Source organism: Oncorhynchus mykiss, chromosome 11 (assembly GCF_013265735.2).
Source record: "Oncorhynchus mykiss isolate Arlee chromosome 11, USDA_OmykA_1.1, whole genome shotgun sequence".
Classification (NCBI taxonomy): Eukaryota; Metazoa; Chordata; class Actinopteri; order Salmoniformes; family Salmonidae; genus Oncorhynchus; species Oncorhynchus mykiss.
This window is the reverse complement of record NC_048575.1, coordinates 24,431,394-24,455,638: the sequence shown is the minus strand read 5'-3', so window position 1 is coordinate 24,455,638 and position 24,245 is coordinate 24,431,394. Positions and strand designations below refer to the sequence as shown.

Below are 24,245 nucleotides of genomic sequence, written 5' to 3'. Positions count from 1 at the left end.
TATATATATATATATATATATATTGATCTCTGCTTATGTACACACTATATATATATATAAGCAGAGATCAATATATATATATATATATATATATATATGCACTGCTCAAAAAAATAAAGGGAACACTAAAAAAACACATCCTAGATCTGAATGAATGAAATATTCTTATTAAATACTTTTTTCTTTACATAGTTGAATGTGCTGACAACAAAATCACACAAAAATTATCAATGGAAATCAAATTTATCAACCCATGGAGGTCTGGATTTGGAGTCAAACTCAAAATTAAAGTGGAAAACCACACTACAGGCTGATCCAACTTTGATGTCATGTCCTTAAAACAAGTCAAAATGAGGCTCAGTAGTGTGTGTGGCCTCCACGTGCCTGTATGACCTCTCTACAATGCCTGGGAATGCTCCTGATGAGGTGGCGGATGGTCTCCTGAGGGATCTCCTCCCAGACCTTGACTAAAGCATCCGCCAACTCCTGGACAGTCTGTGGTGCAACGTGGCGTTGGTGGATGGAGCGAGACATGATGTCCCAGATGTGCTCAATTGGATTCAGGTCTGGGGAACGGACGGGCCAGTCCATAGCAGCAATGCCTTCCTCTTGCAGGAACAACCCCCACCTGTGGACGTCGGGCCCTCATACCACCCTCATGGAGTCTGTTTCTGACCGTTTGAGCAGACACATGCACATTTGTGGCCTGCTGGAGGTCATTTTGCAGTGCTCTGGCAGTGCTCCTCCTGCTACTCCTTGCACAAAGGCGGAGGTAGCGGTCCTGCTGCTGGGTTGTTGCCCTACTCCACGTCTCCTGATGTACTGGCCTGTCTCCTGGTAGCGCCTCCATGCTCTGGACACTACGCTGACAGACACAGCAAACCTTCTTGCCACAGCTCGCAGTGATGTTCCATCCTGGATGAGCTGCACTACCTGAGCCACTTGTGTGGGTTGTAGACTCCGTCTCATGCTACCACTAGAGTGAAAGCACCGCCAGCATTCAAAAGTGACCAAAACATCAGCCAGGAAGCATAGGAACTGAGAAGTGGTCTGTGGTCCCCACCTGCAGAACCACTCCTTTATTGGGGGTGTCTTGCTAATTGCCTAAAATTTCCACCTGTTGTCTATTCCATTTGCACAACAGCATGTGAAATTTATTGTCAATCAGTGTTGCTTCCTAAGTGGACAGTTTGATTTCACAGAAGTCTGATTGACTTGGAGTTACATTGTGTTGTTTAAGTGTTCACTTTATTTTTTTGAGCAGTGTATATACAGTGCCTTGCGAAAGTATTCGGCCCCCTTGAACTTTGCGACCTTTTGCCACATTTCAGGCTTCAAACATAAAGATATAAAACAGTATTTTTTTGTGAAGAATCAACAACAAGTGGGACACAATCATGAAGTGGAACGACATTTATTGGATATTTCAAACTTTTTTAACAAATCAAAAACTGAAAAATTGGGCGTGCAAAATTATTCAGCCCCTTTACTTTCAGTGCAGCAAACTCTCTCCAGAAGTTCAGTGAGGATCTCTGAATGATCCAATGTTGACCTAAATGACTAATGATGATAAATACAATCCACCTGTGTGTAATCAAGTCTCCGTATAAATGCACCTGCACTGTGATAGTCTCAGAGGTCCGTTAAAAGCACAGAGAGCATCATGAAGAACAAGGAACACACCATGCAGGTCCGAGATACTGTTGTGAAGAAGTTTAAAGCCGGATTTGGATACAAAAAGATTTCCCAAGCTTTAAACATCCCAAGGAGCACTGTGCAAGCGATAATATTGAAATGGAAGGAGTATCAGACCACTGCAAATCTACCAAGACCTGGCCGTCCCTCTAAACTTTCAGCTCATACAAGGAGAAGACTGATCAGAGATGCAGCCAAGAGGCCCATGATCACTCTGGATGAACTGCAGAGATCTACAGCTGAGGTGGGAGACTCTGTCCATAGGACAACAATCAGTCGTATATTGCACAAATCTGGCCTTTATGGAAGAGTGGTGGTGGCAGCATCATGGTTTGGGCCTGCTGTTCTTCAGCAGGGACAGGGAAGATGGTTCAAATTGATGGGAAGATGGATTCTGGAAGAAAACCTGATGGAGTCTTCAAAAGACCTGAGACTGGGACGGAGATTTGTCTTCCAACAAGACAATGATCCAAAACATAAAGCAAAATCTACAATGAAATGGTTCAAAAATAAACATATCCAGGTGTTAGAATGGCCATGTCAAAGTCCAGACCTGAATCCAATCGAGAATCTGTGGAAAGAACTGAAAACTGCTGTTCACAAATGCTCTCCATCCAACCTCACTGAGCTCGAGCTGTTTTGCAAGGAGGAATGGGAAAAAATGTCAGTCTCTCGATGTGCAAAACTGATAGAGACATACCCCAAGTGACTTACAGCTGTAATCGCAGCAAAAGGTGGCGCTACAAAGTATTAACTTAAGGGGGCTGAATAATTTTGCACGCCCAATTTTTCAGTTTTTGATTTGTTAAAAAAGTTTGAAATATCCAATAAATGTTGTTCCACTTCATGATTGTGTCCCACTTGTTGATTCTTCACAAAAAATACAGTTTTATATCTTTATGTTTGAAGCCTGAAATGTGGCAAAAGGTCGCAAAGTTCAAGGGGGCCGAATACTTTCGCAAGGCACTGTATTTGAAACGTTCTGAAAAGACGAGACCGGTGCATTTGGGATAATTGTTTTGCTGTGAGAGTTTTTTCTGTCTACTATAGTGTACTTTGTCTAAAGTAGTGCACTATATAGAGAATAGGGTGCCATTTGGGATGCAGGGAGATTCTGTGATGTTCCTCTGTGATTCTTTACTTTTTAAAGTTTTTATTTCATTTTAACACTTTAACATCCCTTTTCCTACTGCAGTATTTGGACACAATGGATTCTACCTCATCCTGAAAGGTTCAGTAGCTCCGTACACTCAAGAAAGATCCAAGGAGGCTGTTGATCCAAAGGGCTCAGTGGTAAGCAAGCACACCATGGCATTGCCAGAATGTTACTCCAGAGTGTTAAAGATGGTATCTGCTGTAGGGGGAAACGGTGACACTGGCCACCCAAACCACCATTGTTATCGTTTTTGTTGCCGAGCTGAGGAGCATCGTGCAGCATGGTAAAAGCGGAAAGAACCGTGTTCGTCGTTTGCAGTGACTTCTCTGTTGTAATTTCGCAATGGAATGTGGCTGTTTCACCATTAAGGATTCTTTAACCCTTGTGCAGTCTTAACATTTGGTATACTCCCCTTGTCCTAAGGGTAAAAAATTACCCACCTTCACTAAACCCCTAAAATAAAGCAGCTTAATTTAATTTTAAACCCAAAATCTATTTTGCATGAAGAAATAACCTGTCGTTCATCACAAACTTTGTGAATATCTGGGTTTTCCCTCTTCATAATGCAGAAAGACTGCATTTAATCAGTGGACACCACTCGTTTTTATTACAACACACCTGTCATAATTGTTTTATCCTTTATTATTATTATTATTGTTAAAGGTAGTACGTAGGTGTAAACATACATTTTTTAGCAAGAGATGGCACCTGTATAGCCAAAGAAAGTAGCAGAAATGTGAAGCAAGTAGTTTTGAATGCATTTTATTGAAGGGAAATATTAACGGTCTTGAACTTTTTTGGGTACATAGTGATATATTCTTATATACTGTACAATGAGGAATTCAACTACAAAATACTAGTCTCTTCACATTTTTTTGACCATTGCTCCCACCCACAAGGTGTATAAACATCAACAATAAATAAGAATAAAATAAGATAATAGATACAAAACAAAAACGTGAACACAAATCAATCAACTCTAATTAGCACATGTAGGACAGTATGCAAGTGTGTGTACATGGACTTTGCAGATGTATTTCTCACATGTGCAGCACATAGTATTTGTTTTACAGTCCTTCTTTGGGGGGCAGAATTGGAATCTCCTCCTCTTTCCTGCCCCAGCTGCAGCCTCAGGTGGATCAGGATAAGATTCAGCCCCCTAAACAGCTTTCACAAGCGCTGCAGAGGCTGCTGTGTGGGGGAGGCACTCCCTTCTTTGAATGTGTGGGGTTACAAGTGCCTTTTACAGCTGCTCCAGGAACACCCTCCTCTTGTTCTGCTTATTAGGCATCCAGGTAGGGTTGATTTTGTTCCATATCATGAAGGCATTGTATGAGGACACATCAATGATGTTATGGAAGATGACCAGGGGCCAAGCTGAGTTCAATCTCTCATTGTGTGTGTGTCTTTGTGATTTTTATGGTGTGTAAGTTATTTTATAACTGCCGGGTCAAAAATGACCCTAAGACAATCTTTGTGCCCTGGTGGTGTACAGCTTTCATGGAAATATGAACAAAGGCGATGTTTACCTTTTTGTAATGTTGGGGTCACTCATCAAATGTCAAGTTGAAAAAATATAATTTAAGGTGTTTTCTCTGCTATTAAACATAGTGGCGGGTCATTTTTTACCCTTAAGACAACACAAGGGTTAAGCTTTAAGGTCTTTTCACAGTTTTGGTTAGTTGATTGATTTGTTGGTTGGTTGATTGAGTGATTGATTGCGTGTTTCAGATAGGTGTGGGTGGCAGCTTTGGATCGTTTGAACCTCCTGCAGGTACTGAGGCAGGCATCACCATCCAGTGTACATTAACACAGGAACCCTGCGAGATCCTGAAAATCTCCCACTCAGGCTACGCCAAGCTGAAGAAGGTGAAGGAGCTACATTTACTATCCAAAATGAATATGCTACGTACCTGATTTATATGCATACCAGCATATGCGACTGTATTAATCAACCACAAATACAAGTTACTTATACTTCCACATGTTTCAATGTCTTTAGACATGCCCTCAATGTTTTCAACTTTATTTTTACACTAAGACATGTGTCCTTGCCCACTGTCTTGAATCTGTATTGTGCTGTATGTCTCTTGTTGTAGGAGATCTTGGCCCAGAACTATGCTCTGAAAGAATCTCTGATCCAGGGTTGTCACTTCTACCTGCAGTGGCCCAAGCTCTCCATCGATAGGTTGGCCAACCTCATCCAGATGAAGAACTTACCAGCCAAACACGGTACAGTTCAGTAATAACCTCCCCTCAGTCAGCCAATCACGGTAAACCCATTTCTGTCACCCAATCATGGTACAGTAATACCCTCAGTGAGCCGATCATGGTAATACTGTATTCGAATCATGGTAGTACATGGTAATTCCATAGTGCATGGGAGTTAGGCTGTGTGTTCCTGTAATGAATAATATATGTTCTCTTTTCCACACATTCATCTCTGTATGAGTTCAATTAAATCCCTTTGTTGTTTTTTTTATCTGGGAAAATATGATACATCATGTATGAAATAAGTCTTTGTAATGTGTGGCAGTTTTTTTCATTACATCTTTATTTGTCAGTAATTAGGTACAGACGCTGTATGCTTCATTGAAAACAAGACAGACTTAGACCTAGACGCAGATGGTTGCATATGAAACCGAGGTTACTGTAGTATACCACTAGATCTTAACAACTTCAAGACATTATCAAAGCAACATGAACGGCTTATGCATTAACCAAGCAAACAAACACAAGCAAGGCGACAGTAAAACATGTCGTCCCCCACGAATGATACAGCGCCACCCCTTCTGCCAATCAGTGTAATTTGTTTAAACGGCGGCTCTCTATGACGAGATGTATCATTCACCCAAGTTTCGTCAAAAATGGGCCAGTGGCGTCTGAGATATCGTGTAGGACTAACGTACCAACAGTTGATTACTGTAGCGCCCTCTTGGGCCAGTCAATGTAATTTTGTCAATGCCGGCAAACTATGGCAAACGCATCATTCACCAATTTCATCACTCTGAGTCAAACAGATCAAGAGATATAAACAATTGCCCGTTATAGCGCCACCGGGTGGTCAATATTAATATTCTTGCACATGTTGAGTGATGATAGTGTTTGCAACATGTGTGCCACATTTTGTTACAATACGAATATCCTTGACTAATTTATATTTATTAATGTGCTAGAGCACGCCTGCTTGAATATGTATTTGTCAATGTCGGCGAAATTGTTTAACGTAGTCTGGAAAAAATTGCATTGAGAGACCTTTGTCCATAGATGTCACATATGAAGTTTCGTGCAGATTGGTCATTTGGGGCCAGAAAAGTAGCGTTTTGCCAAACATTTTAAATGGAAGAAAATCAATCATGGCGGACCTTATGGGTCCTTGAGGGAAATGCGTTCTTTGTGAGAACAGGGACCTATGTACCAAATTTCATGACTAGGTCAAATGGGGTGAGGGGCGTAACCTTTTAAAGTTTGCGTTTTCAATCTCCTGTTATAGCTCCACCATCTGGCCAATCAGTAAATGCCAGATCTCTATGACAAGACGCATCATTCACCCAAGTTTAGTCAAAATCGGGCTCGTGCTGTCTGAGATATTGCGTGACTAACGTACTAATGGACAGATGCACAGTCCCCTCCCCAATTTAATTGGGGGGAACAACAAAGTAGATCCATCCTCTACTTCTTCCTCTCTCTCTCTCTCTCTCTCTCTGTCTTTCTCTCTAGCCTCTACCTATCCCTATTCCATCTTTAGATGTAGTCGAGGCGACAGGAGAGCATATGGTGAACGTTGAATGGAGACGTTACGCAGTGAGGCTAAAGGCACCGTACCAAATGTTTTATATCAAACACTTAACTCAGAACCTTGTCTTTTCCACTACTTGTAGCGCATGTCATCATCACTGATCCCCTCCCTCTTCTCTCACCTTTCTTCTTGTCTTTTAAGGAGAGAGCGAGCCAGGGCCTTCCTACAGCTCCCTCCAACAGGAGACCATACTCTCTCCATCCCCATTTTCCTCTTCATCCCCTTCATCCGAATGCAATAATACATTACCTATATCAGAAAAAATGGTGGGTGTGCATACGTGCATCTGCTAGTGATTGGATATGTTGGGTGGGGTATAGGATGGTATCATACTGTCAAACGATAGGATCTCATCGCAGGCTGGAATAAGTCGAGCGAGTGGTGTGTGCTGTGTGTGCCATTCGTTGATTGCTATAGGGCCGATCTCTAGCTCTATTTGCCCAGTGGGGAAGCTGAAGCTAGCCAGCCGGCTGGATCTGGGTTTATGTATCCTGGATAGATGAACGGTTTGCCTGGAGGGCAGGACTCCTGTCCTGAGGTTTGTACAGATGAATGACTTGTTTACATGCTGCTGCCTATCATCAGAGGCCTAGTCTGCCTCCCAAATGGCACCTTATTACCTATTAAGTGCACTACTACCCATAGGGCTTTGGTCAAAGGTAGTGCACTATATAGGGAATAGGGTGCCATTTGTAATTCAACCCTATAACACAATATCCCCATTTGTCTCTCTGTACTTTGGCCTGTGACATGGAGAGGATACCATAACCATCTGGCTTACCTGCCTGCCATGTTAACCTATACGGACGCCTAAGCCTGTCTCTCAATCCCCAACAGGCTACTTGATCACCTTGATTGGCTCCATGTTGATGCTTCAGTGGCTTTGAGAGGGATAGTGTTTCATGTAAAGGTTTGTGAGAACAGAATGAAGACTGTTATCTGCTGATGCCACCATAGAGACATTCAACTACTGTCGGAACAGACAATAACTCTGGAGGTTAGGCCGGGCCATGACATTTGGGGCCACCTCAATTTGGGGCCCCTCTGTTGAAGTAATAGCCATTTTAACATTTTGATGCATCCTAAATCTCTCTATGACCCCTTCCATCACATCTGTTATGCCAGCGCCTGTATACAGTACTATAGGTGAGATGTACAAGTCAGTGGAGAAAGGCAGTGTTACAGAAGGCTATGACCTCACCACTGCAGGGGGACTCTTCATCTCAGAGGGGTGTGTGTCTAACTCTGGTGTTAACACTTCATGTCACCACAGGCACAACTGTCCTACAGTAGCTGCTTCAAGTTTCCACATACTGATCCTTTGTCTATATGAGATGACCTCAGTCACAGTGAATGTGTTGGACAGGCTGGCTGGCCGGCTGACTGACTGGACGACAGGCTGGCTCTGGTCCATCCAGTACCCTTTTTACATTACTATGCGTTTCACATTGTCCTTTCCAACATGGTTCAAGCAACTAAGGAACTGTAGTTGCGTAACCTGGCTTGGCTCGGTAGTGTAAAAAGGGTACATTCGTTTCCCTTCTGGCTCCAACACAACAGAAACAGCAGTCTGGCTGGAGACCAAGGCGTTTTCCCACGCGAGGCTTTTTCAGAACGTCCGATAGACAAGGCTGTCTGTATGGGAATACTGTGTCCCCATCCCAGACGGTCATGCTTGTCCAAGAGCTCTCCTCTGGAATGTAGTCCTCTGACACACGCGGGCGCGTACAAACACACACACACACACACACACACACACACACACACACACTGCACATAGTCTGGCAGACTGTTTTACATTGATTGTTCACGGGGATCAAACATCCAGCCGGTATCTTAATCCAAGCAAGAGATGGATTACATTACGCTTTGTGTGTAAAGTGGCTGATGGATATTTTCATAGTGGTGCATGGCATGAATGAAACACATGTTTTCGGGGTATTGTAAAGAGTTGAGTGATTCGCCATGCCTTAGTCTTACAGACTCGCATACGTCTTCAGCGAGGTATCCTGTTACACTTAATTGAATATGACCGCTCTGCCTTATGACGTACGTCGAATGCCTCCGAGGCCGACAGGTAGAGTAGTGGTTGATCACAAGCAGATAAGTATGCTTTTCCCCTTCCTGGAATCTGGTGAAGCCAACACAATTTCAACGTATACTGGTAATAGAAAATAAAACGGTTAATTTCGAAAATATCCCTTTCCTTCGGTTGTAGTCATTTCCTCTTCTTAATAATTCTCAGCTGTCATCTTTGTGCCCTTCTCACCCCTTCTTCCATCACCTCACCCTCCTCCCCTTCTCCAAACTGTGGCAAGGCTCTACTATCCATCATTGGCTGATTATTGTTTCAGAGAGCTCATTACTGTAGACGAGGGCCTCAAACAGACTAATAACTGACTATTAGGGCCCTATTAGAGTGGCTAATTCAACCCCTATTTGGATTTCCTCCCTCCGTCCCTATATACAGTGAATGAGGTCTACCACAGTGTTTGGACAAAACTCCCTTCCGAATCTTTCTCTGTCTGGCGCATGAATGCACATGCACACACAGAGGAGAGGAGAGAGGGTTTGGCTGTCTCCCATCACACCAGTAAAAACACTGGCATTAACTACCCATTAGTTCTGTGACAATCAAAAGTCTGTCAGGCAGCAACTTAAACGTTAAGGTGAGAGGACAGGGAGGCTAGAGACGATATGGCTTGTCAGTCAAGAGGTACTATCAGCTCCAGGAAAGATAATGGACTGCACGCTTGATGTTTTCATTTCACGGTAGATGCTGTATGCTTGGAGATATAGTAAGCACAACCAATGCACTCTGATGTATGGGAAAATCATACCAAAGACAACCTCACACTAACCCTGCCATCTAGCAGTTTATCCTAAATACCCTGCACATTGCCCATTTTTCATTTTCTATGTGAAAAAGGATAACAATACAGACATGGCCACTAAATTAACCTGATCGCCAGGGGAAAACAACCCTCTCACTTAATATGTGACGGCAGTTTGAGTGAACCTTGGCCCCAGCCTGTTCTGGAGGGAACATTGACTATGACTGTGTTAGAAATTACACCCTGTTCCCTATAAAGTGCACTATTTTTGACCAGAGCCCTATGTGTCCTGGTCAAAAGTAGTGCACTAGGGTATAGTGTGATATTTGGAACGCAATCTTTGACAGAGAGTTGGAGCAGACAGACACAGTCCAGGGGATCCTACTGGGTAATTTCCCAGGTGAGGCCCTGTTAACTGTTTGATTATTCTGGGGCCTGAGTGAGTGAGAAAGGTCAAAGGGGATCTTGAGGTTCTGAGGTCTTAAATAAAAGCTGCCAAGCGTTTCATTGGAATAGGCCGAGAATGACACACACACACACACACACCATGGCTCCCCCAGTGATGTCTACCACTGTATGTGAGGCTGGGCCCTCCCGTACTGTCAGCACACATAACAAATGGGCCCCGTTTGTCCAACTTTCCCCTACATAGAGATAGCGTTTAAAAACACCTGTCAGCACTAATATACCGTGTTTCTCCTAGCCGTTAAAGGCTAGAGGGCCGTGAATCAATATAATGCTCACCTCCCAATGCACACAAACCAAAGATTTGTCACATGACAAAATAATCCTCCAGCCCAGACTTTGGGGCCTCTTGCTAAAACAAGAGGACTTCTTCTGTAATTTACAGTGTAGCCTACTTTTTTTTCACAAAACTTTTGGTATATTTTGTCGGTTGTGATGCATCAGTCAAAGAAGCGGTGGATTGAGTGTTGCTGTGGGGGTTAGTAGGATGTGTGTTTGTGTGTGCGTGCGCAGTAACCCAAGAGTGTTTGAGGCGATGAATAGACACATAGAGTACAGCTTCAAGTAAGGTTAAGAGGGAGGTGTGTGTCTCTTTGTTAACTACAGCTGGTGAGCAATCTCTAATGCTAAGGAAGTCTCAAGGTTTTACTCGCCTGAGTTAGAATACCTCATGATAAGCTGCAGACCTTACGTAGATGTCTGTTTACTTGAGCGAGCTAAGGCCCCACTCAACGAGCTGAAAAGGGCCATAAACAAACAATAAAATGCACATCCAGAGGTGGCGCTCCTTGTGGCCGGTGATTTTAATACAGGAAAACTGAATTCTGTCTTACTTCATTTTTACCAGCATGTCTCCTGTGCAACCAGAGACGACACAACTCTAGATCACTTCTATTCCACACACAGAGACACATACACAACTCTAGATCACCTCTACTCCACACACAGAGACACATACAGTGCCTTGCGAAAGTATTCGGCCCCCTTGAACTTTGCAACCTTTTGCCACATTTCAGGATTCAAACATAAAGATATAAAACTGTATTTTTTTGTTACGAATCAACAACAAGTGGGACACAATCATGAAGTGGAACGACATTTATTGGATATTTCAAACTTTTTTAACAAATCAAAAACTGAAAAATTGGGCGTGCAAAATTATTCAGCCCCTTTACTTTCAGTGCAGCAAACTCTCTCCAGAAGTTCAGTGAGGATCTCTGAATGATCCAATGTTGACCTAAATGACTAATGATGATAAATACAATCCACCTGTGTGTAATCAAGTCTCTGTATAAATGCACCTGCACTGTGATAGTCTCAGAGGTCCGTTAAAAGCGCAGAGAGCATCATGAAGAACAAGGAACACACCAGGCAGGTCCGAGATAATGTTGTGAAGAAGTTTAAAGCCGGATTTGGATACAAAAAGATTTCCCAAGCTTTGAACATCCCAAGGAGCACTGTGCAAGCGATAATATTGAAATGGAAGGAGTATCAGACCACTGCAAATCTACCAAGACCTGGCCGTCCCTCTAAACTTTCAGCTCATACAAGGAGAAGACTGATCAGAGATGCAGCCAAGAGGCCCATGATCACTCTGGATGAACTGCAGAGATCTACAGCTGAGGTGGGAGACTCTGTCCATAGGACAACAATCAGTCGTATATTGCACAAATCTGGCCTTTATGGAAGAGTGGAAAGAAAGCCATTTCTTAAAGATATCCATATAAAGTGTTGTTTAAAGTTTGCCACAAGCCACCTGGAAGACACACCAAACATGTGGAAGAAGGTGCTCTGGTCAGATGAAACCAAAATTGAACTTTTTGGCAACAATGCAAAACGTTATGTTTGGCGTAAAAGCAACACAGCTAAACACACCATCCCCACTGTCAAACATGGTGGTGGCAGCATCATGGTTTGGGCCTGCTTTTCTTCAGCAGGGACAGGGAAGATGGTTAAAATTGATGGGAAGATGGATGGAGCCATTCTGGAAGAAAACCTGATGGAGTCTGCAAAAGACCTGAGACTGGGACGGAGATTTGTCTTCCAACAAGACAATGATCCACAACATAAAGCAAAATCTACAATGGAATGGTTCAAAAATAAACATATCCAGGTGTTAGAATGGCCAAGTCAAAGTCCAGACCTGAATCCAATCGAGAATCTGTGGAAAGAACTGAAAACTGCTGTTCACAAATGCTCTCCATCCAACCTCACTGAGCTCGAGCTGTTTTGCAAGGAGGAATGGGAAAAAATTTCAGTCTCTCGATGTGCAAAACTGATAGAGACATACCCCAAGCGACTTACAGCTGTAATCGCAGCAAAAGGTGGCGCTACAAAGTATTAACTTAAGGGGGCTGAATAATTTTGCACGCCCAATTTTTCAGTTTTTGATTTGTTAAAAAAGTTTGAAATATCCAATAGATGTCGTTCCACTTCATGATTGTGTCCCACTTGTTGTTGATTCTTCACAAAAAAATACAGTTTTATATCTTTATGTTTGAAGCCTGAAATGTGGCAAAAGGTTGCAAAGTTCAAGGGGGGCGAATACTTTCGCAAGGCACTGTACACAACTCTAGATCACCTCTACTCCACACACAGACACATACAAAACTCTAGATCACCTCTACTCCACACACAGAAACTCATACAAAAATCTAGATCACGACACATACACAACTCTAGATCACCTCTACTCCACACACAGAGACACATACACAACTCTAGATCACCTCTACTCCACACACAGAGACACATACACAACTCTAGAGCACCTTTACTCCACACACAGAAACTCTGAGGTCTTGGCTGATTTCTTTTGATTTTCCCATGATGTCAAGCAAAGAGGCACTGAGTTTGAAGGTAGGCCTTTAAATACATCCACAGGTACACTGCCAATTGGCTCAAATTATGTCAATTAGCCTATCAGAAGCTTCTGTAGCCATGACATAATTTTCTGGAATTTTCCAAGCTGTTTAAAGGCACAGTCAACTTAGTGTAAACTTCTAACCCACTGGTATTGTGATACAGTGAATTATAAGTGAAATAATCGGTCTGAAAAGAATTGTTGGTAAAATTACTTGTGTCGTGCACAAAGTAGATGTCCTAACCAACTTGCCAAAACTATAGTTTGTGGAGTGGTTAAAAATGAGTTTTAATCACTCCAACCTAAGTGTATGTAAACTTCTGACTGAAATCCCTCCACGAACACCGACAAGCCATCAAACAGTCAATACAGAACTAAGATCGAATCCTACTAAATTGGTTCTGAGACTTGTTGGATGTGGCAGGCTTGCAAACTATCATTGATTACAAAGAGAAACCCAGCTGCTTCCCAGTGGCACGAGCCTAACAGACGGGCTAAATGCCTTCTATTCTTGCTTCGAGGCAAGCAACACTGAACCATGCATGAGAGCACTAGCTGTTCCAGACGACTGTGAGATCTCCGTAGCCAATGTGGGTAAGACCTTTAAACAGGTTAACATTTACAAGGCCGCAAGGCAGGTTACCAGGACCAGCTGGCAACTGTCTTCATTGACAGATCCAACAGATCCACAGATGATGCAATCTCTCTTGCAATCCACACTACCCATTCACACCTGGACAAAAGGAACACCTTTTTGAGAAAGCTGTTCATTGACTACAGCTCAGCGTTCAACATCATAGTGTCTTCCAAGCTCATCACTAAGCACTGGACCCCGGGAAAACACCTCCCTCTGCAACTGGATCCTGAATTTACTGACGGGCCTCCCCCAGGTAATGAGGGTAAGCAACAACACATCTGCCACACTTACCCGCAACACAGGGGCCCCTCAGGGATGCATGCTTAGACCCCTCCTGTACTTCCTGTTCACCCAAGACTGCATGGCCACAAACGACTCCAGCAGCATCATTAAGTTTGCTAACGACACAACGGTGGTTGGCCTGATCACCGACGATGATGAGACCACCTCCATATAGGCGGTCAGTGACCTGGTGCCAGGACAACAACCTCTCCCTCAACATCAGCAAGACAAAGGAGCTGATCGTGGACTACAGGAAATGAAAGGCAGAGCACGCCCCCATCCACATCAACAGGGCTGTAGTTGAGAGGGTTGAGAGCTTCAAATTCCTTGGTGTCCACATCACTAAGGAATTATCACGGTTCACACACACTAACACAGTCGTGAAAAGGTACAACAATACCTCTTCTCCCTCACGAGGCTGGGAGAGCATCTTGACTGTGTTAGTGTGCACCATTGAGAGAATCTTGACTGGCTGCATTACTTCTTGGTATGGCAACTGCTTGGCATCTGACTGCACGGCACCACAGAGGGTAGTGCGTACAGCCCAGTATATAACCGGGGCCGAGCTCCCTGCAATCCAGGACCTCTATACCAGGCGGTGTCAGAAGAAGGCCCTAAAAGACTGCTCTCTCTGCTACTAATTGCAGTGCGGTAGCAGAGAGAACCGTCTATGATGGTTGGCTGGAGTCTGATTTATTTTTAGGGCCTTCGTCTGCTGCACCAAGTCTGGAACCAACAGGACTCTGGACAGCTTATACTCCCAAACCGTAATAATGCTAATTAGTTTGTCTGGGTAGCTAGTTGGTTAACTATTTAACTGTCTGCATTAACCCTTTTTGCGCCAACTCTTTTGACTCCTCACATACGCTGCTGCTACTGTTTATTATCTATCCTGTTGCCTAGTCACGTTATCCCTACCTATATGTGTTTATCTACCTTAATTACCTTATACCACTGCACATCAACTCGGTACATACCCCGTGTATATAGCCAAGTTATCATCACTCAGTGTATATTTATGCCCCATGTTATAATTTTTCATTGTTGGGAAGGGCCGTAAGTAAAATTCCACTGTTAGTCTACACCTGTTGTTTTGAAAGCATGTGATGAGTAACATTTTGATTTGAGTACAGAACATACTTATAAGGTCAATGTTACACACACCAACCCACACTTCTCACGTACTGTATGCTGGTTCATAACCTCATCCATCCTATGATAAAGGAGCCCACACTCTGACCTGAAGAAGCAGAAGAACATTACTTGATCTGAAATGAGTAGGCATGCAGGTAGAGAACTTATTTCCCTATTTCCTCCTCTTTTTCCTTCTCTTTTCTTTCTGTAGTACTGGCGAAGGAAGGTAAGGTGTGTCCCTTTGTGGCCTACATCCGAGAGGGGGAGTGTAACATCCTCCAGGACATTAACTCGCTGATGAGGACCCCACAGGAGAAGGTGTCGGTCTGCGTGCGCGCACACACAACACACACACACACCACACTGTAACAGTAGGCCTTCCTCCAGGCTGCTGCATGTTCCCTGTTTGATTAAAAACCACTTCATCTAAATCAAGGAGTGAAAGAGCAGGACTTGATTTGAATATTAAATACATGGTTAAGACTGATTACCATAATTGTGTTACATTTTATACCGGGAAATGGGAATATCAATTCCAGGAACATGTCATTTGTGATAATGATTGGGCCTTGGCTATTTTTCCTTCATTGGTTGTTGGTTTCCAGGGCAGCAGGATAAAGTTTGTTGTCGTGGGGAAGCTCGGACCAATGGAATCGTTCGGTGAGGTGAGCATCCTGCTTGATCAGCCCTCCCCCTGCAGCATCGTCACAGCGACAGAGGTACAAGTAGGGATCATCCAACCAGATGCTCTGAAAGGTTAGTCACATGCTCTTATATTATATCTGGTAGCCTATACAATCTCTTAAACTATTGGATGTTTGAAAGGAAATAAAAACGGAGTTCATTACTGTGCGTTAATTTGATTTATGTTCATATTTTGTTTAGGACTTGATTCAGTGACATCGGCACTGATGTTACAAACAGCACAGCCGACTTACGGGAAGTTGAGTCAGGTACTGCAGTCAATTTGTCCAACATATTAACCTTACATTATTCACCCTTTCCCTTTAACCTGATACTATTGTGTTATGGAACAAGTGGAAAAGCGCTGGTTCGAATAGTGAATAATATTCTGTTGCATTCACCTAGAATACTGTTGACCGCTTGGTTCTGTATGACTTGTCCCTGTCTTATTCCAGGAAGAGATTAACAAGGAATACATCAGACAAGAGCGGCACAAGGAGTGGGACCACATAAAGGTGTAGTATATACGTCAGTAAAGCATATTGTTACTGTCTTTCCTTTTCTCACTAATGAGCCTTTAAATTCTACTAAGCCTTTTCACATTACAGAGCTGTACAACACTGGCCTGATTATGCATCCCCCATAGTTTCTGGACCTGTGCAGTGAAGGACAATGTGAATCGAAAATAACAAGCCAGCACAGTACGGGTCGGCTCAGTAGTGTGAAAAGGGTCTCTCTCTGTCTTAGGCTCTTATGGAATACCCAGCACAGTACGTTATAATCCCTGTGCCTTGTCCAAACCCAGAACACAAACACAACGTTTCTTCTGAGAATCAGCAGCCATGCAGCCAGCCCTAACTAATTCCCAGGCCTGAGTGCCAATGTCTGCCTTTGTTCTCAACCAACTGTGTGTGTGTGTGTGTGTGTGTGTATATATATTTGCGCATGTTCGCTTGTGTATGCGGGTATGCGTGCCAGTTTCCCATAGATGATTACACCACTGTGTAGCTCTGCTCTGTTATTGCCATGGCAAAATCCTTACTTGGAAGGAAATTCATTATGGACGCTGGCTAACTGGTCCAGTGCAGTCCTCTCTGAGGTACCTTTCTACAGCTACAGCTTGTGTATCTCCCACGTAATAAAGACAGACGGACAGGCCGGCCAACCTCCCTTTCTCTGGCTGCTTGTTTCACAGGAATATAACCTTTCAGACCCTTCCCATGTAGCTCTGGGTTGTAGGCCAATAGAAAGGGTCTCTTTGTGCATTTTGTCAGGAACACTATACAGTTTGTCTGTCAGGAGGCTAAAGTGATCATCAGCCCCAGCTGTCTGCCTCTGTCATGGTTTGGTTTGGTTTAGTGTGTGTGGTCTGGATCTGGGTCTCACTGCCAAGCTTTCTCGGCTGAACAGACAGGAGGCGTTGGAGTTCGGGAGCCCCGGCCTGTTGGGGTGTGGTGGGAACCGGCATGCAGTGTCCCACCGCCAATGAGAGAGGAGGATCTTGACCGATGAAAGCCTCACAAAGCAAACCGTTACCGTAACAATCAACTGTCATGAACAGTGTTCTGATAGTGACATAGAGCTCAGTGTGGGCAGGTTGTTGGGTGTTGTCATCCTAGCTAACACATAGAGACTAAAACAGACAGCTAGTTGTTGCTAGTTGTAGCTAGTTGTTTCAAACAGCATGTTGTTGTACAGTATATGGTCAGCTGTTCTGCACTGGTATGAATCGGCCCGTTGTTCTACAGGGAGGCCTCTGTAGCACCACTGTAGCTTCTCTCTTATATGCAGCCTTTTCCTGATCCCAGATCTGCTTGTGCTATATTTCCAAGATCATGGGAGTTATCTATACAACCCATCAGGTTAATGCAGCCTCTCTCTGCATGGGGACAGATACGACTACTTCTCATGTTAAGTGCCTTTTGAACTGTGGTTCATGCCATTTAACATTTAAAAAACATTTAAAGCTCCAGTGTCAGCGCTTGCTTGTATGTCATGCTTGTTTATCGCAATTACACAGTCTGACAAATGGACACTGATGAACCTAAACAGAAACAAAGGATATGTGTCTATTGAAACCTTTCGTTCTTGCTACAGCTGATGGCATTTTCCATCTGCCATCGCTAAATGGTGTTAGATCATTTACGATCTGTAGCAGGAGCACAGAGCTGGAAAAACGACTGTTTACATGTCTAGCCTCTCTTTGATGGAGACGGGCAGTTATTATGCCTGTTTGATTGCTAATCTTACTGTTGAGCTGACGAATGACAACAGTCACAGCGTTTGTTTGCTGTCAGGCTTTATTTTTCAGCTCCAGAATAAGGACAGATTTGTTTGTTTATGCTCTCATATGGAGAACCCAGAGTGGCTAGGATTAATAGGACTGCGAGTGTTCACGTTTCTGACGCAACAGCCCTTTTTTAGCCAAACATCGGAACTATTTTTTTGCCTTTTAAATAGGAGTTAAGAGTTTCCAAAGTATTGGGACATGGGTGAATCACCTATAAATGATGTGTTATTCCTATGTTATGCTCAGTAATCTAGGCTGAGTGTGTGTAATTTTGGGCGGTGGACTTTTACGTCAGACGGTAGGTTCTAAATATGGGTTGGAGAAGAGGTTGTGTGTCTTCCTGTTTTTTTTAGTCTCTGGTCACTGTTACGACAGACATCTGCATCTGAATGTGGGTGTGGTGGGGGAAAAAAACGCAAACAGACAGACAGTGATTATTATTCCTTGTGTAACCTTGTCTGAGACCTAATGACTTGAATTAGCTCCCCGAGTCACAAACAGACAGCGTTTGAAACACTGTACTCCTACGTGACAAAGATAGTGAACAATGCTCACTTGATGAGTAACCTTGCTTGAGACCTGAAGACTTCTATCAGCCCCCGGAGCTAATGCCCAGTTTTTGGCTCAGATCGCTAAACAGTCTTGTGGTACACTACCATGTTTGCAAGTGTCATGCCCTTGAGAATATGGACGGATCACTCAAAAAATAAATGACTTAGAAATTTCACCAGACAACGACAAAATGTTCATCAGCTTTTCCTTTCAGAATGTGCCGATTTACATTTTCTTATTAAAGGTTTTGAGTCCCTCAAAATATCACTCAATCCACACAAAAGAAAAAATCCTAACAAATACATGATTTTCTAATAGGAAAATAATAATGAGCAAAGCCTTTTGTTCAAGAAATTCTTAACATTCCCCAAAATAACAAGTCCTAACCGTTATGTGATTGTTTCATACTGAGGAACTGCATGAATTAATTTCTCAGACAGAACCATCTGAATTGAACCAATCAATATCTGACTGGACTGAATACAGAGCACCAGTTTGCAAGAGAGTGTTTGGGCAAGATACAATTCTGCAGCGGAATATTAAAATGGTCCTGATGTTACATCTTAGCCACACTGATATGTAGGATGATGCTGATTGTGTTGAATGCTTCACTTATAACCAGTGCTATATAGTGGGAGAGCGTGTGTGTGTGTGGCGTGTGTCGAGCAAGAGAAAACGCGTCGGAAAGACCAAATTCATCCACAGACCGAATGCATTCACTTTAATCATTGCAAACTTTAAACGCGATTGCCCTTTGAAAATATGTGTTCATAAACAAATGGATATTGATCTGTGATTTGTGTGCTCACACACATCTGTTTAGACTGCAGCCCAAATAAAGGCTTCACAGAGTTCAAGTAACAGCCACATCTCAGCATCAACTGTTCAGAGGAGACTGCGTGAATCAGGCCTTCAAGGTCGAATTGCTGCAAAGAAACCACAACGAAAGGACGAGATGAAGAGACTTGCTTGGGCCAAGAAACATGGCCTTTGGTCCTTTGGTCTGATGAGTCCAAATTCGAGAGGAGGAGATGTGTGTGTGTGTGTGTGTGGGGGGGGGGGGGGGGGGGGGGGGTGCTTTCCTGGTGACATTGTCAGATATTTATTTATAATTTAATGCACACTTAACCAGCATGGCTATCACAGCATTTTTCAGCGATACGCCATCCCATCTGGTTTGCGCTTAGTGGGACAATCATTTGTTTTTCAACAGGACAATGACCCAACACACCTCCAGGCTGTGTAAGGGCTACTTGACCAAGAAGGAGAGTGATGGAGTGCTGCATCAGATGACCTGGCCACCACAATCACCCGACCTCAACCCAACTGAAATGGTTTGGGATGAGTTGGATCACAGAGTGAAGGAAAAGCAGGCAACAAGTGCTCAGCATATGTGGGAACTCCTTCAAGACTGTTGGAAAAGCATTCCAGGTGAAGCTGGTTGAGAGCATGCAAAGCTGTCATCAAGGCAAAGTGTGGCTCCTTTGAAGAATCTCTGATGTTGATTTGTTTAACACTTGTTTTGGTTACTACATGATTCCATATGTGTTATTTCATAGTTTTGATGTCTTCACTATTATTATACAATGTAGAAAATAGTAAAAAATAAAGAAAAACTCTTGAATGAATCGGTGTGTCCAAACTTTTGACTGGTACTGTATAATTGGGTATCCGTTTCCTATAATCAGACCCAGGTAGTGTGGGGTGCCAAAGACCAATGTAATAACGCTCCATTGATTGGTGCTTCTGATCTTTAGCACTGGGCATACAGTGTGATATACTGGCAGGGGCATCATGCACCTAATAAATCTGAGGAGGCACACAGTATGTGAGGATGGCTGAAGGGTGGTCCGTAGGGGCGCTAGGCTCCTCATCCAGAAGTTGGAGAATTTAGCATTTTTCAAACACGTGAAATAGCCTTTTCCTGCTATCTACAGCCATATTCATTATGCTTAATTCTTTGTAAAAAATAAATAAATAAATGTTTTTCTGTTGATTTTTCTGCATATTGAAGCATACCTCTTGAGCTCTCTCCTTCTGACTAGTGGTTATTTTCTTAAAGAAAAAAATATGCTTCTCTGCTAAAAATCTGGGTAAAAGGTTCAAAGGAATTTGAGTGTTATTTGTACATTTAGTTATTGATTGCTTTTCTAAAGTCTACAACCGTGCCAGTAGGCATGTCAGCTAAGATAGACAAGCTAGCTACTCTAACTAGATTGATTGCCTCAAATGGCTTCTTGGTAACTATTTATACGGTTGGGAAATTGGGAAACCATCTAGGCTAGCTAATGCCAACTTCCTAAAATTGCTAAAGTCGCTAGTAGTATTACAGAAGGAAAACAAATGTGTAATTACAATTTGTAATATTATAATATTGTTTTTTTACTGGACAATTCTGAGGGAGCACGTGCCCCTTATGGGCATGACGCCTCTGTACTGCAATGCAGTGTGACATCCTGTAATGCTCACCATGAGTGTGTATTTTAATGTCATGTTTTGTCTCTTATTTCCTCCACAGAAGAGAGTGTTGTCTGATGCCCTGCTCTACAACGGGATCCAGCAGGGGAACGGGAAGTGGACCTTCACTAGGGGAGGTGGAAGAAGATCTGTGGACAAGAGCAACCCCCATCCAATAAACACAGCACACACACAAACACCCCAGCGTATACTGCCTGCTTTGACTCCAGATGTTACAACAACAACGCAAGAAAACACAGGAACTGACATTGCCAAACCCTAATTTGCTGTTTAAAAGTATAACTCCAGTCCCATGCTCCAATCCAACTTCTGACACCACACCCTCCAATATCCCGCCACATACACTTTCGTTCTCTGCCTGTATCTTTGGACTCAACGTACAGTGACCACTCCAGATGTACACTAATATAGCATTAAAGAAAATAAACTGTTATTCTCCCCAGCTTTCACTCTCACTCAAAGCCTTTGAAATAAGAGGCAGTTATTGTCAATCAGCTAGCAGCTTTCACTGCAGTGCTTCCTATATCCCTGCCAGGGCCAGAGGAACTCTTGAGGACAGTGACACATCATGTTGTCTTTCACCCACTTAGTATAACGTAACCAGACATGTCCTACGTGTGCAAATACAGAGCCTGACCCAGCCCAAAACAACCCACCATAAGCATACACCCCCAACACAGGTCAAAACAACACAGCCGTGTTGGATCTTATACTTGTGTTAAACAGTGTTGGGCAAGACAGGCAACAAGTCCGCAATGACATGCAGAGCCCAACACAACATCTTGTTGCGCAGACACTGTGAATACTGTAGAGAACGGAAAACTATTCTTTATGAAAGAGACAATGCTGAACCGTATCATAGAGAAACTGAAATGACACTTGACCGTATAATTAGTTTTATGTCTAAATATTTGGGTTGAGACATAGACTTTTTAGATTGCTGGGATCTATATGGAAACAGAAACACAGACCTTAAAATACATGGTGTTTGTTTAGATTTGACAGACCGCAACTGACCTTGACCGAGACTGTTTGTTCCACATTCCCAAAGGAAAATACCTCTTTATTGCTTCTTTGTATATATTTTTGTTCTCTCCTCAGATGACAATTCTGTACTGAAATGACCTGCTGGAATTGTCCCTCAGTCTGGAGAATGATTTGAGATGAGAATGGGCTTGAAACGAGCTGTGGTAAATGGTATGGTTTTATTGTAGCAAATATTGTAGCATCTCCTCGTCTGCATAAGCCTAATTTGATGAAATGTTTTTGTGCGTGTGTGTTATGGAAATTTTACCTGCATAGAGATACATTTAGCAATTTGTGCTCTATTCATTGGTTAATCTTCACCTTTTATCCCCGCCAAAAGTGTTCCTTCATGTTAGCAGAGATTTCAGAAACTCAAACAAATAGCTAATTCCCAAGATGAGTGAGGCTCTTAACCCTTAACATTGACACAAGTAAGATTAATTATGCTTTCACGTGGTTTTGTCCACACACGCGCGGTCATTTCACACAGTCCAAGAGCTGCTTTCAATACAATGTTTGGCAGGTTAGGTTGGTGAGGTGAGATGTTTTCCCTCAAGGTGCAGGGGGAAATGACAAAGCTGTTTCCTTTGTTTGGAAAAGGCCCCGTGAGAACGGAGTCCAAGGCTAGAGGAGAGGTGTTGCATGTGTCTCCAAGGCGAGAGGAGAGGTGTCACCTAGGTGTGGTGTGACACAGTCACGGTAGGGGGTGTTACTAGGAAACGAGGTGATGAAGCCTGAAATATCCCATTCACTTCCCATGACCTCACAACAGGACATGCTATCCCACACAACACTTTACTGGACTCCAGGGCATTTCACCACGTGTATATAAAAAATGGTGATAGCCACGTATTGTGGAGTTTTCATTAAGCCTCCTCTTATCTGTAAAATAACAGAATACTGGTCAGATAATTGATTGCTCAGATCAGATGATTATTCCAAAAATGACTGGTGCATATCTTGTTCAATTACACTCTGCATTTATTTACCTGTCTTTGGGAATTAAATTCTCCTGGCATTTATTTCCCCTGGGATTTCATACAACATGTTATAATTAACACAGTGCAGGCTATATGGAACATGGGATAGACCTAAATGGCACCATATTCCTTATATAGTGCACTACTTTTAAATAGAGCCCTTATGGCCCTGTTCAAACGTATTGTACTAGGGAATAGGGTGCCATTTGGGAGACACCCACTGTCTTGGGCCTGTCAAGGTGATCCATCATAGCTGCTGCTGACCTGTTAATTTCTTGTTTATTAAGCAGTAGAGAGGCTGGAGCTCTTCCCAAGGATATACACATCACACATACTGTATGGGAGTTGTCTGCCTGGCTGTGTCAGTGGATCTGCACCTATTGACATCAACCATTGTTTCTCTACTCCGAGGAAACCGTAATAGATAAACACAGCCAATTATCTTGGCACAGAGTTTTGTCTTCATAATGACCTCTAACCCCTGAAGTTGGGGGCATAATCTATCATGGCTCTCTCTGCTGTGTGTCCCCAAGTAGGAAAAAGCACTCAAGTTGTTCTATAGCAAAACTAAACAAATAGCAACTGATTTGTCCCCCCCCCCCCCCCCCCCCCCCCCCCCCCCCCCCCCATAAAATGCAGGGGGCTTATTTGTGCTGTTTGGCTGGCAATGTTTGGCTGGGAATTCGAAATCCATGCTTCCTGGTTGTTAGATGGCAAATTGTTTGTCTAGCTATCGGATCTTCAAGTATTTTGATAATTTTCCATTCCTGTTTTATATAAAGTAGTGTCAAGACTTGTCATGGTTCCAGATATACCCTAAGTGCATGGGAGAATGTCAGATATTGTTTAATTGAAGGCAAATCTTCCGTACTGTATGTGGACATCAATTCTCTTCCACCCACACACACACACTTTCATAACACAAGGTTACACTAAGCGAACTGGGTCATGACTCATGTTCAGGCCTGATGTCTGCTATGTAGTGTTGTGTTGTCTGTGTCTCTGTAACCTACATCTCACATCTCAATGGGATCTCTCTTCCATATCTCGTGGTTTCCATTTAGCTCTACTATGTCTCTGTCTGTTCTCAATGCAGTGTCACAGAGGACCAACCCCAGGGGAAATAAGGATGCCCTTCTCATTGTTTCCTACATCGGCAGACAGAGGCTGTGGCATCCCAAGTTGCACCTTATTTCCTATATGGTGCACTACTTTTGACCAGGGCCCTTAGGGTAGTGCATAGGGAATATGTTGCCATTTGGGACACAGGCTGAGAGGTAGCTAGTTAAACCATATGGGACATGCTCCACATCCCCTCAGAAGCAGGCACCTCAAATTCATTTCCTATCATAGATTAGATTGGTATCTGT

The 24,245-nt window shown here is 43.1% G+C and overlaps 1 protein-coding gene across 2 annotated transcripts in view; it reads left to right on the top strand.

Annotated features, from left to right (window-relative positions):
• Positions 1–23,469, top strand: part of cnbd1 (cyclic nucleotide binding domain containing 1) — a 59,769-nt gene extending 36,300 nt beyond the window's left edge. The window contains exons 6-13 of one of the 2 annotated variants that reach the window (XM_021620571.2): positions 2,891–2,988; positions 4,583–4,720; positions 4,951–5,083; positions 15,077–15,183; positions 15,471–15,621; positions 15,751–15,818; positions 16,005–16,064; positions 20,910–23,469. In XM_021620571.2, coding sequence (XP_021476246.1) covers positions 2,891–2,988; positions 4,583–4,720; positions 4,951–5,083; positions 15,077–15,183; positions 15,471–15,621; positions 15,751–15,818; positions 16,005–16,064; positions 20,910–21,131 — 977 coding nt within the window. In that variant the 3' untranslated portion in view covers positions 21,132–23,469. Of the gene's footprint in view, positions 1–2,890; positions 2,989–4,582; positions 4,721–4,950; positions 5,084–15,076; positions 15,184–15,470; positions 15,622–15,750; positions 15,819–16,004; positions 16,078–20,909 lie in introns of both variants that reach the window. The other variant, XM_036935223.1, reaches the window with a different exon arrangement.
• Positions 23,470–24,245: the final 776 nt, after the last annotated feature.